Source organism: Chlorocebus sabaeus, chromosome 12 (genome assembly GCF_047675955.1).
Source record: "Chlorocebus sabaeus isolate Y175 chromosome 12, mChlSab1.0.hap1, whole genome shotgun sequence".
Lineage (NCBI taxonomy): Eukaryota > Metazoa > Chordata > Mammalia > Primates > Cercopithecidae > Chlorocebus > Chlorocebus sabaeus.
The window spans coordinates 12190464-12204753 of NC_132915.1; the positions used below are offsets into that span (position 1 = coordinate 12190464).

Here is a 14290-nt window from a genome sequence, read left to right on the forward strand (position 1 = left end):
TTAAGGGTAAGTTGCTTTTATGAATTTCTCTTAGTCTTTCATATTTAGGAGTTTTATATAGATAGGATTTTCTTTTTATTTTTGCTTGAGGTTCCCGAAGTTTCTTAAATTTGGAGCTTCATGTCTTCTATCAGTTTTGGGAAATTCTTAGCTATATTCTCTTCAAACATTGTTCCTGCCTTCATTACCTCTCCTTCTGGGACTCCGCTTATGTTTACATTAGATCTTTTCACTATATCCTCTGTGTCTTTTATTCTCTTATGAATAAATTTCTGTCCTTTCTATTTATAGAAAATAGATTTCTATCTCTTTGTGCTTTCTTCTGGATGTTTTTCCTAACCCACCTTCTGATTTACCCATTCTCTGTTTAGCTGGGTGTTATCTGACATTAAATTTATCTTTTTAATACTTGATGTAATTGATTAAGGGGTGGGAGTTAGGAAAAACATTTATCTACAAAGACTCCAGGGGATTTTTTCTTTTTTTTTTAATTTGAGAAATATTGCCTTCGGGGCATAAGCCAGCATTTGGGGAGCTCAATAGGTTTTACTTTCGAGCAGACTTTGACTTGCACTCCCCACTTGCTCCCCCATTTTCTGGATTGTACTTCTGCTACTTCTGCCTTTTGGCCCTATGTGCGTAGCCTCTCTGAAGCATCTTTTGAAAGCCAACTTCCCATCTTTGTGAAATAGGAGATGGGCTGAAGAAGGGAATTTGAAGGTCTAACTCCTCTTTATAAATCTTTTAGCTGGTTCTTGTTTTCAATTCCACCCTAAAACTCATTTGTTAAAAATAACCACTGTCTCCAATTGCTGAACTTTTCTAGGGCTTTGTAATGTAAATCAGCATTTTTTCCCCTTGATTTCTCTCCCTACTGTAGGTACTTAGCAAAGTGAAGGAAGTTGGAACTCAAGACCATTAGTTTCATCCATCTGCTTCCACCTGCCTCCATCTTCCAACATTTTGTTGATATCTCTTGTTTGCTTTTGATACTGGTATGCTGGAGGGGGTCTCCAAATGCTGATGGGACCTTGACCCCAGCCAGTGTCTGTGTCCAGGCTGTTGACACCAGCATGCCAAGGAATTGAAGGATGAGTCAGAATATAGTGAAAATACGGAGATGTATTGCAAAACAAAAGTACACATTCAAGAAAGGGGACTGTAGGCATACTCAAGAGACAGTCCCACAGTGGGGTCTGGGATTTTTATCTTTTATCTGTACGGTTTCTTTAATCAAAAGGTGGAATATTTGTGAAGATAACTGGAAAAAGGTGGAGATTTCTCAGAACTGCTGTGCCACCCACTTTTACACCAAATATGGGTGTACCTGGAACTGTCATGACACTGGTGGGTGTGTGACTTAGTATGTTAGTGAGCATATGATGGGGTCCTAGGTAAAACCTAGGTCAATTCCAGTGCTGTGTTGGGTCCAGTTGGTCTTAGCCAGGTCCACACCCTGGTTTTTCAGGGTCTTACCAGTCCCTAGTTTCTGTAGCCATTTCAGCAGTTTCTTTTTGCTAGTCATGTGAAACTGCTGCCTGGAATTTTCTATTCTCCTGTGTCCACCCTCTATTATTCCTGTCTCATCGTTACCTCCTCTTGAATTTATTTTCTCCCTATGAATTTATCCTTAAAAATAAAAAAGTTATATATTTTTTTTACTGTCATCATAGTAGTAATTAAGAAGGGATCAGAAATAAATGCTTATGTTAGATCCTCTGTGTTTACCAAAAGTTATAGAACTTTCTTTTCAATAATGTTCATTGTTGAATATTCATTACGTTATATATTCCCACGGCATTTATTGGTAATTACCAAACAAAAGCCATTTTAATTTTGCCCATTTGTGTTGTATAATAAAAATTCCATCTGATGCAACACTAAGTCTGCATTACGTTTTTCCTGGGGTGGGTGTTTCTCTTTCAGGCCAAAGCTGGAAATACTGGTAGGACTCATAAAAGCAAATGGCTATAGTATTTTTGTGCTTAGCAAAAGGCATTTTTATTTTATCTGTTATCTGAATGATTAAACAGATGTAAATAGCTGTCAAATTAGTGATTGTTAGTCTATAAGACTTAGCTGTATGAGGAATTTGATGATTGTAAAGATTTATGGATATTTATATTTTTGGTAGCCTCTTGGAAGGTTATTTCTCTCACAATAAGTGAGACTTCGAAATGAGAATATATCAGCATAAGGAAGAATACATAGTGTTATTCATATTAGAAAATAGTGTATATTCCTTAATTGTTGCTGGTTGTAGCATTCTCTATATTCCTGATAAGGTCAAGTTTTTAAATCTGTCGTTCAGATTTTTCACATTGTAATGGTTTTTGGGTCTGTTTGTTCTATTAGGTATTAAGAGAGATGTTTTCAAGTTTCCCCTATCACTGTGAATGTGTCCACTTTTCCGTTTCGTTCTGTCAATTTTTGCTTTATGTATTATTATAGTAGATGTGTAGAACTTTTGAATCATTACATCATTCTGGTGATTGATCCCTTTATCATGAAACGTCTCTTCTTTGGTAATGCTTCTTGCTTAAAAGCCTGCTTTGGTTTACGTTAGTGTAGCTGTCCTAGTTTTGGTTGGTTAGTTTTTGCATAATGTATCTTTTCCATCCTTTTAGTCCCAGTTTTCTCTTTATATTTAAGATAGGAATCTTGTGTGTATCATGTAATTGTATTTTATAATCCAGTTAGTCATCTTTGTCTTTTAATTGAAATATTTACTCCATTTCCATTTAATGAATTACTAATACAATTAAACTTGTAAGTTACTATATTTGTTTTCTATTGGTTTCACTTGTTTTATGTTTTTTTTTCTCGCCTTCTTTGAGATTAATTCAAAACATTTTATTGTTCCAGTTTTGTCTCTCTATAAGCTTGTTCCATTCTCTTTCACTATTCTTTTACTGGTGCTCTAGAGATGACAACATGGATATTTGGTTTATTAGCGTATAATAAAAAGTACTCTTATTGCCTCTTCACAGACAATGGTAGGACCTTGGGATGTATTCTACTCACCTTTTCACCTTTTGTGTTACTGTCATATATTTTAATTGAACTCTATATATTTTATTTTATTATTTTTTATTAGTATTTTTTAAACTTTCAGGTTCAGCGGTACATATGCAGGCTTGTTACACAGGTAAATCCATGTCACGGGGGTTTGTTGTACAGATTATTTCCTCACCCGGGTACTAAGACTAGTTCCCAATAGTTATTTTTTTCTGATCCTTTCTGTTCTCCCACTTTCCACGCTAAAGTATGCCCTAGGGTTTGTTAAACTGAACTCCATATATTTTAAATTTAATTACACATTATTAATGTTTTAGTTAGTCATATTCACTTATATTTACCTTTCTGTTGTTCTTCATTTCTTCCTCTATTTCTGTGTTTTGGTTTAAGATTATTTTTCTTTTAGTGCATGTCTGCTTACAACAAATTATTTCCATTTTTATTTATTTGAAAATTTTCTTATTATTTCACCTTCACTTTTGAAGACTGTATCTCCAGTATAGAATTCTAAGTGGCTCTTTCCCCTAGTGCTGCCTCGCCCCACTCACTGGCGCTTTAAAGAGACCACTGCATTGAATTTGAGCTTCCATTGTTTATGCTGAGAAATTAACTGTCTTTTTTGAGATGGAGCCTTGCTCTGTCGCCAGGCTGGAGTGCAGTGGCACGATCTCGGCTCACTGCAATCTCTGCCTCCCAGGTTCAAGTGCTTCTCCTGCCTCAGCCTCCCGAGTAGCTGGGATTACAGGCACGTGCCAGCACAACCAGCTAATTGCTGTATTTTTAGTAGAGACGGGGTTTCACCATGTTGTACAGGATGGTCTCGATTTCCTGACCTCGAGATCTGCCCGCCTCAGCCTCCCAAAGTGCTGGGATTACAGTCGTGAGCCACTGCGCCCAGCCTACCACCTTATTTTTTACTCCTTTGAAGGTAATGAGTCTTGTCTGGATGCTTTTAGGTTTTTCTGTCTCTGGTTTTTAGCAATTTTGCTATGAGTGCTGAGAGTTGGTTTTCTTTGTATTTATACTACTTGGGATTTGTAGCCCCTCCTAAATGTGTGATTTGAGTCTTGCATTGTTTTTGGAAAATTCCCAGCCCTTAGTTCTTCAAATGTTGCATCTGCCACATTCAGTTCTCCTCAGCAGGTTTAATTTATGTGGAGATTTAAGTTTTCTATCCTTTTTTGCTTTCTTCCCTTCAATTTGGACATTTTCTACTTACCTATCTCTTCTTCACTAATTCTCTTTCCAGCTGTGTCCAAAACAATTGAGTTCTTAATTTCAGTTAAATATTTTTCACTTCTAGGCTTTCCATTTGATTCTCTTTAAATAGATAATAGATGGTGAAATTCTTCATTTCATCGTCTGTTTGGACATATTAATTACAGTTATCATTTAAAGTTCCTGCCTGAGAAACCCCATACTGAACTACCTTTGGGTCTGTTTCTGTTGAAATACTTTTCCTGTTTCTGTTTCTTAATAGGTCTGGTAATATTTGGTCAAATGCCAGGTATTATGTATAAAAACTTCAGAGGCTCTGGATTATCTTCCCTCACGGAAGATTCATTTTATCTACTGGTAGGCTTTTAGAGTAGGGCAGATTGCCTCAGTCCAGAGAGCCACTGAGTTGCCTTAAGGTAGGGCTGCAAACTGTGAAACCTCTTTTAACTCTTGGTTCACTCTTGTAAGCTGTAGCCCTCCAGAGGTCACAACTGAAGATCTAGGCTCCTCCTCTCCCCAGCACCACAGGACTACCAGAAATTTCTGTTGCTCACTTTTTTATTTTTTGTTTTAGTTGTTTTGCTGCTTTATGCATTGGTTTTTAGCCTCTTCTGCTATGTAATTTAAAAATTTGTCAAATGTCTTTGAGGGAAAACTGTCAAGTGTTGAGGTCACATCTCTGCACCTCCCTTCTTTCAGGAACCTTGGCAGCTCTGAACTTCAGTTTTTGCCTCCAATCCTTTGAAATTGCTGAAAGCTCTGATGACTTCTCTGCCTCTAACAGCTGCCCTTGCTTGGCCTGGGTTCCACTGGACTTTGCCCCACGCACCTTTTTTTCTTTGCTGATTTTGCTTTGTATCCTTTCACTGTAATAAGTCATAACTGAATTCGACTGTGTGCTGAGTCCTGTGAGTCGTCCTAGCAAATCACTAACCCTAAGGTGGTCTTGGGACCCCTGATGAGCATGTTCATTCTCCATTTCTGTAAAGGTTGGTTATCCCAGAGGTTCTAATGTTCTACTGAGAATGATCAGAGGCAGATGGTTTTGTGATCCTTTTATGGATGTGTGCAGCTGAGGCTCAGAGAGAGAAATTTACCTGAGGCCATCCATCTAGAAATTCCTGTCAGAATCAGGAATTGGATTGAGGTCTAACTCTAAAATTCATGTTCCTTTATTGTATCTTCTGTCCCCCAAGTGTATAACCAAAATTACTAGAATATAATGGTTTCAATTTTTGAAATGCTCTTGTATAATTTGGATAATTTAATCATTTAACACTTTCATTATGTGTAAGTAATGTTTTAAATCAATGGCAAAATAAGTTGGAGCTTAGTGACATAGTTAATTGCCGCTTCCCAAAGCCAGTTTAGTGATACAGCTGCTCCTTGACTTACAGTGGGATTATGTCCTGATAAACCCATCGTAAGTTGAAAATACCGGAAGTTAAAAGACCATTTCCTACACCTAACTACCAAACATCATAGCTTAGCCTAGCCTACATTAAACATACTCAGAACACTTAAACAGTAGCCTGCAGTCAGGCAAAATCATCTAAGGCAAAGCCTGTTTTATAATAAACTGTTGGATATCTCAAGTAATTTATTGAGTATTATACAGAAAGTAAAAAAACAGAATGATTTCGCACCATTGTAAAGTCAAAAAAATTTAAGTTGAACTATTACAAGTCAGGGACTGTATTGTTCTTTTCAACAAAAGTACAAATGAATTAGCAAATTTTTTTTTCAAATAGACATATTCTCTCATTGGATATTCGGTACGCTAGCTCTGTGTGTATGCATGTATGTCTATATACTGTAGCTATTTAAGCCTGACAGAAATTGTTACTTGCATTTTCTATGGATAACTTTGTTTACTTTGTGATATTTTTAGGAGATGCTGTATTTATCTTTCACAAGATAGGAATAAAATTTTATAAATTCTATAAATGAAACATCCTCTGGTATTTGTGCAAATAGAAAGATTTTCTTTCACACTAAATCTGACATTTCAATACAAGAAAATCAGACACACTCAGCAAGTCACAAATGCTGATAATTGAGGCAATGGCATATTTTTCTGCTTGTGCATCATTTTCAAAAAATTTCCCCCGTGATATTTTATTATGCTATCTTAAAACAGCTGGGTTATGCTCAGGAGTTCAGAGTGCAGAGTTCTGAGGTGCACAGGTAGATGGAGTATTTTTCATCCTATTGGCTTGAGACAGGCCATTGCCTGGGTTCTTTAGGAATTGAGAAAGGTTGATTTATTGTTTTCTTGAACAAGATAGGTTTTATTATTGTCATATTATGAACACAGCAACTTTGTAAGATGGGTAGGACTGATATTGTTATCTCTGCTTTACACTGAGAAACCTGTGCTCGGAGAAAGGAAATGGCTTGCTTGGGGTCACACAACTGGTAAATACAGTAGAGGCACAACCCAGAATTTCCAACTCCGTAGGCAGTGTTTTGCCTTCGCTGTGCCTGTTGTAGGTGATGGAGCTGAGGGTCCACATTCTGGTGTGTTGGATGTCAAATCAGCTCTCGTGGAAGGAGATGGCATATATTTGAGGGAGATGGTGAATTTTTTAGGTTCAGTTTTGTGTTATACTTAATAGCTTAATGTGAGGGTAGCCAGAAAAATTTCTGAATCTACATGAAGTAAAATTTTTTTCTGTTCTCTTTAGAAATCAGTTGAAATTATAAACCTTTTCTGCATCATAATGACACCATACAGCGGAGAATTTCAATGCATTCATCCTGTGAGGAAGGCTCTTTGGGTGAAAGTTTCGATGTTTTTCTTGAAGCAGCATGACAGTATTTGGTTTTGGACTAAAATGCTGTTTTCCTTAAGATGAAATATTTCTTAATTGCTTTTGGCTTAGTCTATTCAGAGTAGAAGGATGGATATTAAGGCAGGTGTACACAGGGCAGCTGTCAGAGAATGAAGCAGAACAAGCCAAAAGGAGTAAACTTATGTGAAGAAAATGGGGGACGCAAGGAAATGGTGGCATTAAAACAAAGTAATCATGATGGGAAATAATTAAGTACTGGTTAGGCTTTTTTTTCTCATGATTGTAAGAATTTTTGGACTCGTATCTGCTTATTTAAGCGATTATTTTATAAACATAGGGCAAGTGACCTTGAAGTCTTTTTCTTAAGTGAAGGTTTTGTGAGAATCACAGGAAATAATGTCTATGAAAGCATTTCCTATGTTGTAAAGTGCTCAAAACATACGTTGAAATTATTAATAAAAGCAAAGATGAATTGCTGTGATTGGTCTTGTGCCTTGAAGTTTGTTCACTAAATAAAATCTGTGGGATTAAAATTGAGGATCTTGTCAACCTCAAGGCTTTTCATAAAGAGTTTAGCAGACATTTATTGAGGTGCCTGCAATGTGTCATGCCCTTCTGGAAGCTGACAGGAGGTACTCAGATGGGTAAGTCACAGTTCTTGATCTTACAGGTGCTTGTGATTTAACACTGAGAAGATAGGCACACAAATGAGTGGTTTCAATTGCATACATAAAGTGATCAGATAGAATGTGCAAGGTACAAAGGGGATACAGAAAAAGGACACATATCCCAAGATAAGCTTAAAGGACGAACATCTGAAGATGAGACTGAGCTGTGTTTTGAAAAAATAAGAGTATTTAGGGGAAGAAAGATGTGAAGTATACCTGGATTTGTCCATTACAAAGATATTCCTTTGTAGCAACTGGGTACTTATAAACTGAGACTGGGTAATTAATGAAGAAAAGAGGTTTAATTGACTCATGGTTCTGCAGGCTGTACTGGAAGCATGGTGCCACAGTATGCTTGGCTTTTGGGAAGGCCTCAGGGAGCTTTTACTCATGGTGGAAGGCAAAGCAGGGGCAGACATGTCACATGACGAGAGGGGGAAGTGCCACACTCTTTTAAATAACCAGATCTTGCATGAACACAGAGTGAGAACTCATTACCATGAGAGGCACCAAGCCACTCATGACCCAAGCACCTCCCACCAGGCCCCACCTCTGACACTGGGCATTATATTTCAACATAAGATTTGGAGGGGACACACATCCAAACCCTATCAATACCTTATGCAGAGGAAACAGTGCCGGTGAAGGCTTGCAATATGAAATGTGAGGCATGGAGTGGTCAGGATATTGAGTGGCAAGACTTGCTTATAGTAAACTGGTTTGCATGACTCTCAGAGTGACTGATACCGAGCATACTGGAAGAGGATTGGGCTTGGGAAGAACAGTGAGTTCTCCAGATGCTACATTTGAGGTGCACGTGAGACAGTCATGCAACTGGCAAGTCTATGCATCTACAGAAATTCAGTGGAGAAGTTGGGGCCAGAAATTTGGATTTGGAAGTAATCAGAATACAGATTAAAATAGATGAACTTGTTCAAAGACGGGATACTTATAAGAGCTGTTGGTTAAGAAAGCATTTTTATAAATGCAGTGCCTAGGTTTGAGGAATACATAGAGGATGAGGAGCACATGATCACCATTGAGAAGGGACAGAAAGGAATTAAGCAAACTAGAATAGAAGGGTATCAGAATTTTCACCACCATGAAGCACAGTGGAAAGAGCTAGTAAAAATGGACTGGAAAATGGTGATTGGAATAGCAGTCTGAATGCTGGTTTTAGTGAAATGTTGGGGGTTGTAATCTTCTGTTTTTCTCTTTCCCCTGTCTCAGTATTTATTTCCCTAGCTCCTTCGAGATCCCCCAATATCTCTTATCTCTCTCTCTCTCTCTCTCTCTCTCCCCCACACACACACACACACACTCACTCTTACACACACTTGTGCATACCTCTTTCCACCATGAACTTCCTCCTCTTTGCACACTCAGCCTGACTGATGTGCCTGAGCTAGCACTGGTCGGCCCATCACAATAACTCGATGTGTGCTGTGTACTTCAGCTCTAAGGTAGACCTTAATGAAGCTGTGGCTAGGAACATTATTTTATTAGCACCTGGAGAAACAAGAGTCAAATGTTAGGGCCATTGTGGGTTATAGGAGTGGAATCAGAGGAATGGACCAGTTCCATACCCTTACGCGAATGGGTGATTTCAATAAATGAATAGAGTTCTTCTCATAGTCAACATGATGGATGAGCCAAGATCAAGAACTGACAGGATCAGATTATTTTCCTGAGCATTTCTTGTGAAGATGCTTCTTTTAATTTTCCAGGTGCTTGCCTTCCAGGTTGTGCTACTTTGTCTTAAAAGTGCACATCAACATCTGATACAAACATTGCCGTAGATTCCATACTGTCAAGGAGCTTATTTAGCTCCATCTTGGGCATCCTTCTTGCTCCTAAATCATACTTCTGTCATTCTGTTTCCTCACTGACTTCAGCTTATAAGAGTAGGCTTTTTCTGTAAACGCTTTCCTTTTGTTCAAATTGATTAACTCTCTAATATTCAGTTTCCCATGGAGAATGAGATCCTTACTCTGATTCCAGTGCAGTGGCTGGGCTCCCAGCAGCCAGTTTCACTTATGCCAAGTCTGTTTTCAGATGGGAAAGGTAGGCTGGAATTCCGTTGTCCATAGATCTCTTGAACAGTGCGTGCTTCCCTGCCCACCTACCCAACACGTGGATTTTGTGTTCTTCCCACCTGTGGGGAGACGCTGGCCACTCTTGTCTATCTGGAAGCAGCCTCTGTAGTTCTGGGTGGTTTCCCCAGCCCCTGTGCTGGCACAGTGCATAACTTTTTAGTATGTGTCTCTTCCTCACATTTCCATTATCATTTCTTCTTGTTATGACTGTCTCCAGGAAGAAAATAAGTATGTGGCAAGAGAAGGTTTGTCTTTTCTCCCTTCCCTTTTTCCCCTTCTTTGCTTCAGTTAGTTTTCCATTTATTCTAAGAATCACCTGGGACTCCTCTGAGAATTTGAAATACAAACTCAAGGAGGAAGAATGAATTATTGTATTTCAAAAGAAACATGGTAAGTCATTTTAAAAGGCCAAATAAGGTCAGGCACGGTGGCTCACACCTGTAATCCCAGTACTTTGGGAGGCCAAGGCAGGCAGATCACTTGAGGTCAGGAGTTCGAGACCAGCCTGACCAACATGGTGAAACCTCATCTCTACTAAAAATACAAAAATTAGCCAGGTGTGGTGGTGGGAGCCTGTAGTCCCAGCTACTCAGGAGGCTGAGGCGGGAGAATTGCTTGAACCCAGAGGCAGATGTTGCAGTGTGTCGAGATCACACCACTGCACTCCAACCTGGGCAACAGAGAAAGACTCCATCTCAAAAAAAACAAAACAAAAACAAAAAACACAAATAATCATTTCTTTTAACCTAACTTGTTTCTCTAAAGACCTAACAGATTCATACTAAATATTTTAGTTGCGAATTAAAAACTGAAACTGTTCTTGCGAGGGTTCGGTATGTTGTTGAGTCTCACACAATCCTTCAAGCCACTCAGCCTGATTTATTTGGACTACTGTATCATATTGCAAGCTCTGAACTTTTAAGAGGAAGTTTGCTACATTAGATCAAGGTGGTTTTGCAATGTATTTTTCTCTTTAATGAGCAAGATTAAAGCCAGTATAGGAAAAAAGGTACTCTTGCCAGATAAAGTCTTGCAAACTTCTCCGAAAATTAGAACCATGTAATCTATTAACTTTCCCATCCCACCTTAACTTCCAGATATCTGGACTGAATTTCATACTCAGTTGCATGAATTCTCTCATTTTAGGTGCCTAATGACATCTGCTTCTCTCTTATTTTAACAGATTATTGTTCCCTTTTCATTGTCTGATTTTATAGGTTTTAAATGCATCAGTTATAGGAAATCCTTTTTGGAAACAGGTGGGAAATAAATAAACATACATCTATATGAAATTAAGGTAGTTTTGGGCACTACCTTAGAGATTTTGAAATGTTTCTGTAGTGTTTCTTTGATATTGTGTGTGGGGGGGTGTATCTCACAAATAGGGAGATATCAGAATGATGTGATATTTTTCTAGGAAGAATACGTTACAGAACCTAGTAGAAAAGTTGTCTCAGTCCCAAACGACTTACTTCATAAAATATTTAGAAGCACTTAGTGCTTTTAAGCAAATGTCTTATTCTGTATCCTTAGGGAAAGTATTAATCTGGGTATAGAGTGTTCACTTGTTTTTCATTTTTATTCTTGACCTACGGAAACTCGGGGGGTGGGTACATGGGCTGTTTTTATGGCAGCTAATCACTTTATAGACTTAGAGTGAGTGGTTTTAGTGCATTGCTCGAGAAGCCAATTAAATGCTCACAGTTTCTTGTAAGGACTGTTGAAATTATATTTGCCTGATTTACAGTGATTAAAGTAGAATTTAAAAATAAATCTTAGCTTGCAAATTGATGAAGTCTTTCAAAGAAATAACCTGATGAGAGAGTTCACTGTTTTTTTAAGCTATCTAATGTTAGGATATATGTCGATACTCTTGTAATATAATTAATAATTCACATTTCACTGCTTATTGTCAATACAAGGAACTTTCACCTATTATAAATCTCAACTTGTTCATTTGGATAAGATTTTTAAAGTTAATGCAGCTTATATTATGTTGGAATCAAAGTTAGTCCAGTATGGTGAAATAATCTTACATTAGGACCTTAAGACCTAACAAAGTCTTGTATGTTCTGTGTGTTTTGGCTGCAGCCCTACCACTTACGTTTTGGATGAAGATGAACCTCGATTCCTTGAAGAAGTTGATTACAGTGCAGAAAGTAATGATGAGTTAGATATTGAGTTGGCTGAAAATGTAGGAGATTATGAACCTTCTGCTCAAGAAGAAGTGCTTTCTGACTCTGAATTATCAAGAACATACCTACCTTGAGCCTGCTGCCATCTCTTGTTAACCGCAAAGAAGAAATGGAATATCTTGGTTTTTATTTCACAGGAAACTTGAGCGACATGAGTTTATACAGAGCTGACTCAAAAAGACAAAAAGTAACTTGGGCCAGTTTGGTTTCAAGACAATAAATATGTTATTAATTAATAATAAAATTGGCACTTGTTTTATTTTAGATATTCAGTGCACTTTATGTAGCACTGAATGATCAAATATTGGATTTACCTTTAAAAAAACCTGAGTATCATTGCATGAATTTTTATCTCCCTATGGTTATATCCTGCATCAAATGGATAATTTTGAAGTGTGTTCAGAATATAAAATTGAAATTTTAGAGTTGTTGAAAATCCTGAGTTGTTGAAAACTAATATATATGTACATGGATTTCTATAGATGTGTTTGTTTAGAAGTGGGTAGATATTGAAGATAAGACTGTTCTTCAGAATCATGTTAACTATTGGGTTGTGACTGAAGTAATCCAGGGTTTGCCTTGAAACCATTACATTCTACATTTACCAAATTAAACAAATAAAACTGTATTAAATGTTGCATTCATTTTGTCATCTTCTTTAACCAGCTCAGATTATTTGATGTATAGAACTTTGTGAGAATGTGATGAAAACCCAGAATTGGACACAGTGATAAAAAGTTGCTTTTAAGAAAGTTGGCTGGGCATGGTGGCTCATATCTATAATCCCAGCACTTTGGAAGGCTGAGGTGAGTGGGTCACTTGAGGTCAGGAGTTTGAGCCTGGTCAACGTGGTGAAACCCTGTCTACTAAAAATACAAAAATTAGCCAGGCGTGGTGGCACGCGCCTGTAATCCCAGCTACTCGGGAGACTGAGGCAGGAGAATCACTTGAACCCAGGAGATAGCACCACTGCACTCCAGCCTGGGTGACAGAGTGAGACTGTCTCATTAAAAGGAAAAAAAAAAAAACTGAATATGCTAGTCTTAAATTTTGTTATGATAGAGGTATACCCACACCTATCATAAGAGATATATCTGAACAGCCCATTTCTCTAATACTTTGCCTCATGGATATACCTAAAGTGTATCACTGCAGTTGAACAGTTTGTTAAGAAGCTTGCAAACTGCAGTGAGGAGATGATCTGATGTTAAATGTGCATTTGTCTGTTGAGCTTATTCAGCATCTCGTGAGCTGTGCTGTGTTATTAGACTTACTGAAGTGAATTGATTTAGGGCGTGCTGATGCTGGTATCAGAATCCTAGATGACTGCAGTACATTTAAATCCTGTCTTTTTTTGTTTTTGTTTTTGTTTTTGTTTTGTTTTGAGACAGAGTCTCACTGTGTCACCCAGGCTGGAGTGCAATGGCATGATCTTGGCTCACTGCAACCTCTGCCTCCCGGGTTCAAGCAATTCCCCTGCCTCAGCCTCCCAAGTAGCTGGGATTATGGGCGCCCGTCACCACGCCCAGCTTATTTTTGTATTTTTGGTAGAGACAGTGTTTCACCATGTTGGCCAGGATGGTCTTGATCTCTTGAGCTCATGATCCGCCCGCCTTGGCCTCCCAAAGTGCTGGGATTACAGGCGTGCACCACCATGCCTGGTTAAACCCTTTCTTGTAGTGATACCTACCTGGGTTTTAGCCTTCTTGCTGCAGGAATGACTTTATTTTTAAATAAAATAAAGCAAATCCATTGACTTTGGCTAAGTGTTTTAAGAACTAAGTTTCTGATATAATAAAACAACCTCCAAAAGATACCTCATTGCAGATTTTCGCCAGGATTCAGGTGCTTAGGTTTTGGCACATATCCTCCTCACTTTTTCCTAAAGTGTTTTTAACCTGTTAGAATTGAAAAAGAAATGATAGAGATGGATTTCAGAGTTTTGTGTTTTCCAAATCAATGATTTTTCTTTGTAATATTTAAAGTATTTCATTAACAGTGTCGATTCTTTTTGATGTTTGAGGAGCCATGTTTAAAAACGTAGTATGGAGCAATTGAAAAGGGGTCTTTTTCACTAGCCTAATTCTTCCTAATCTCAGAAAACAAAGATCAAATAGACTGTGAAGTAGACCTAGTCCTCTTTGTGTGGTAACCAAATTTAGGAAAGATCAGGATAACTTAGCAAGGAAAGTATTTAATCATTTAATTATTTATAATTATAAAATTATAAACTTTTTTGTTTCGTATATTTTATGTATAAAACAATTACATATTTTATTATAGTTACACTTCTTCAGAGA

At 37.8% G+C, this 14290-nt stretch overlaps 1 protein-coding gene across 5 annotated transcripts in view; it reads left to right on the forward strand.

Moving 5' to 3' along the window:
• Positions 1-12630, forward strand: part of AGTPBP1 (ATP/GTP binding carboxypeptidase 1) — a 199268-nt gene extending 186638 nt beyond the window's left edge. For 4 of the 5 annotated variants that reach the window (XM_007969631.3, XM_007969633.3, XM_007969636.3 and 1 more), the window contains one exon: positions 11887-12630. In XM_007969631.3, the coding sequence (XP_007967822.2) occupies positions 11887-12064 (178 nt within the window). In that variant the 3' untranslated portion in view covers positions 12065-12630. The remainder of the gene's footprint in view (positions 1-11886) is intronic. The other variant, XM_073021463.1, reaches the window with a different exon arrangement.
• The last annotated feature ends 1660 nt before the right edge of the window (positions 12631-14290 follow it).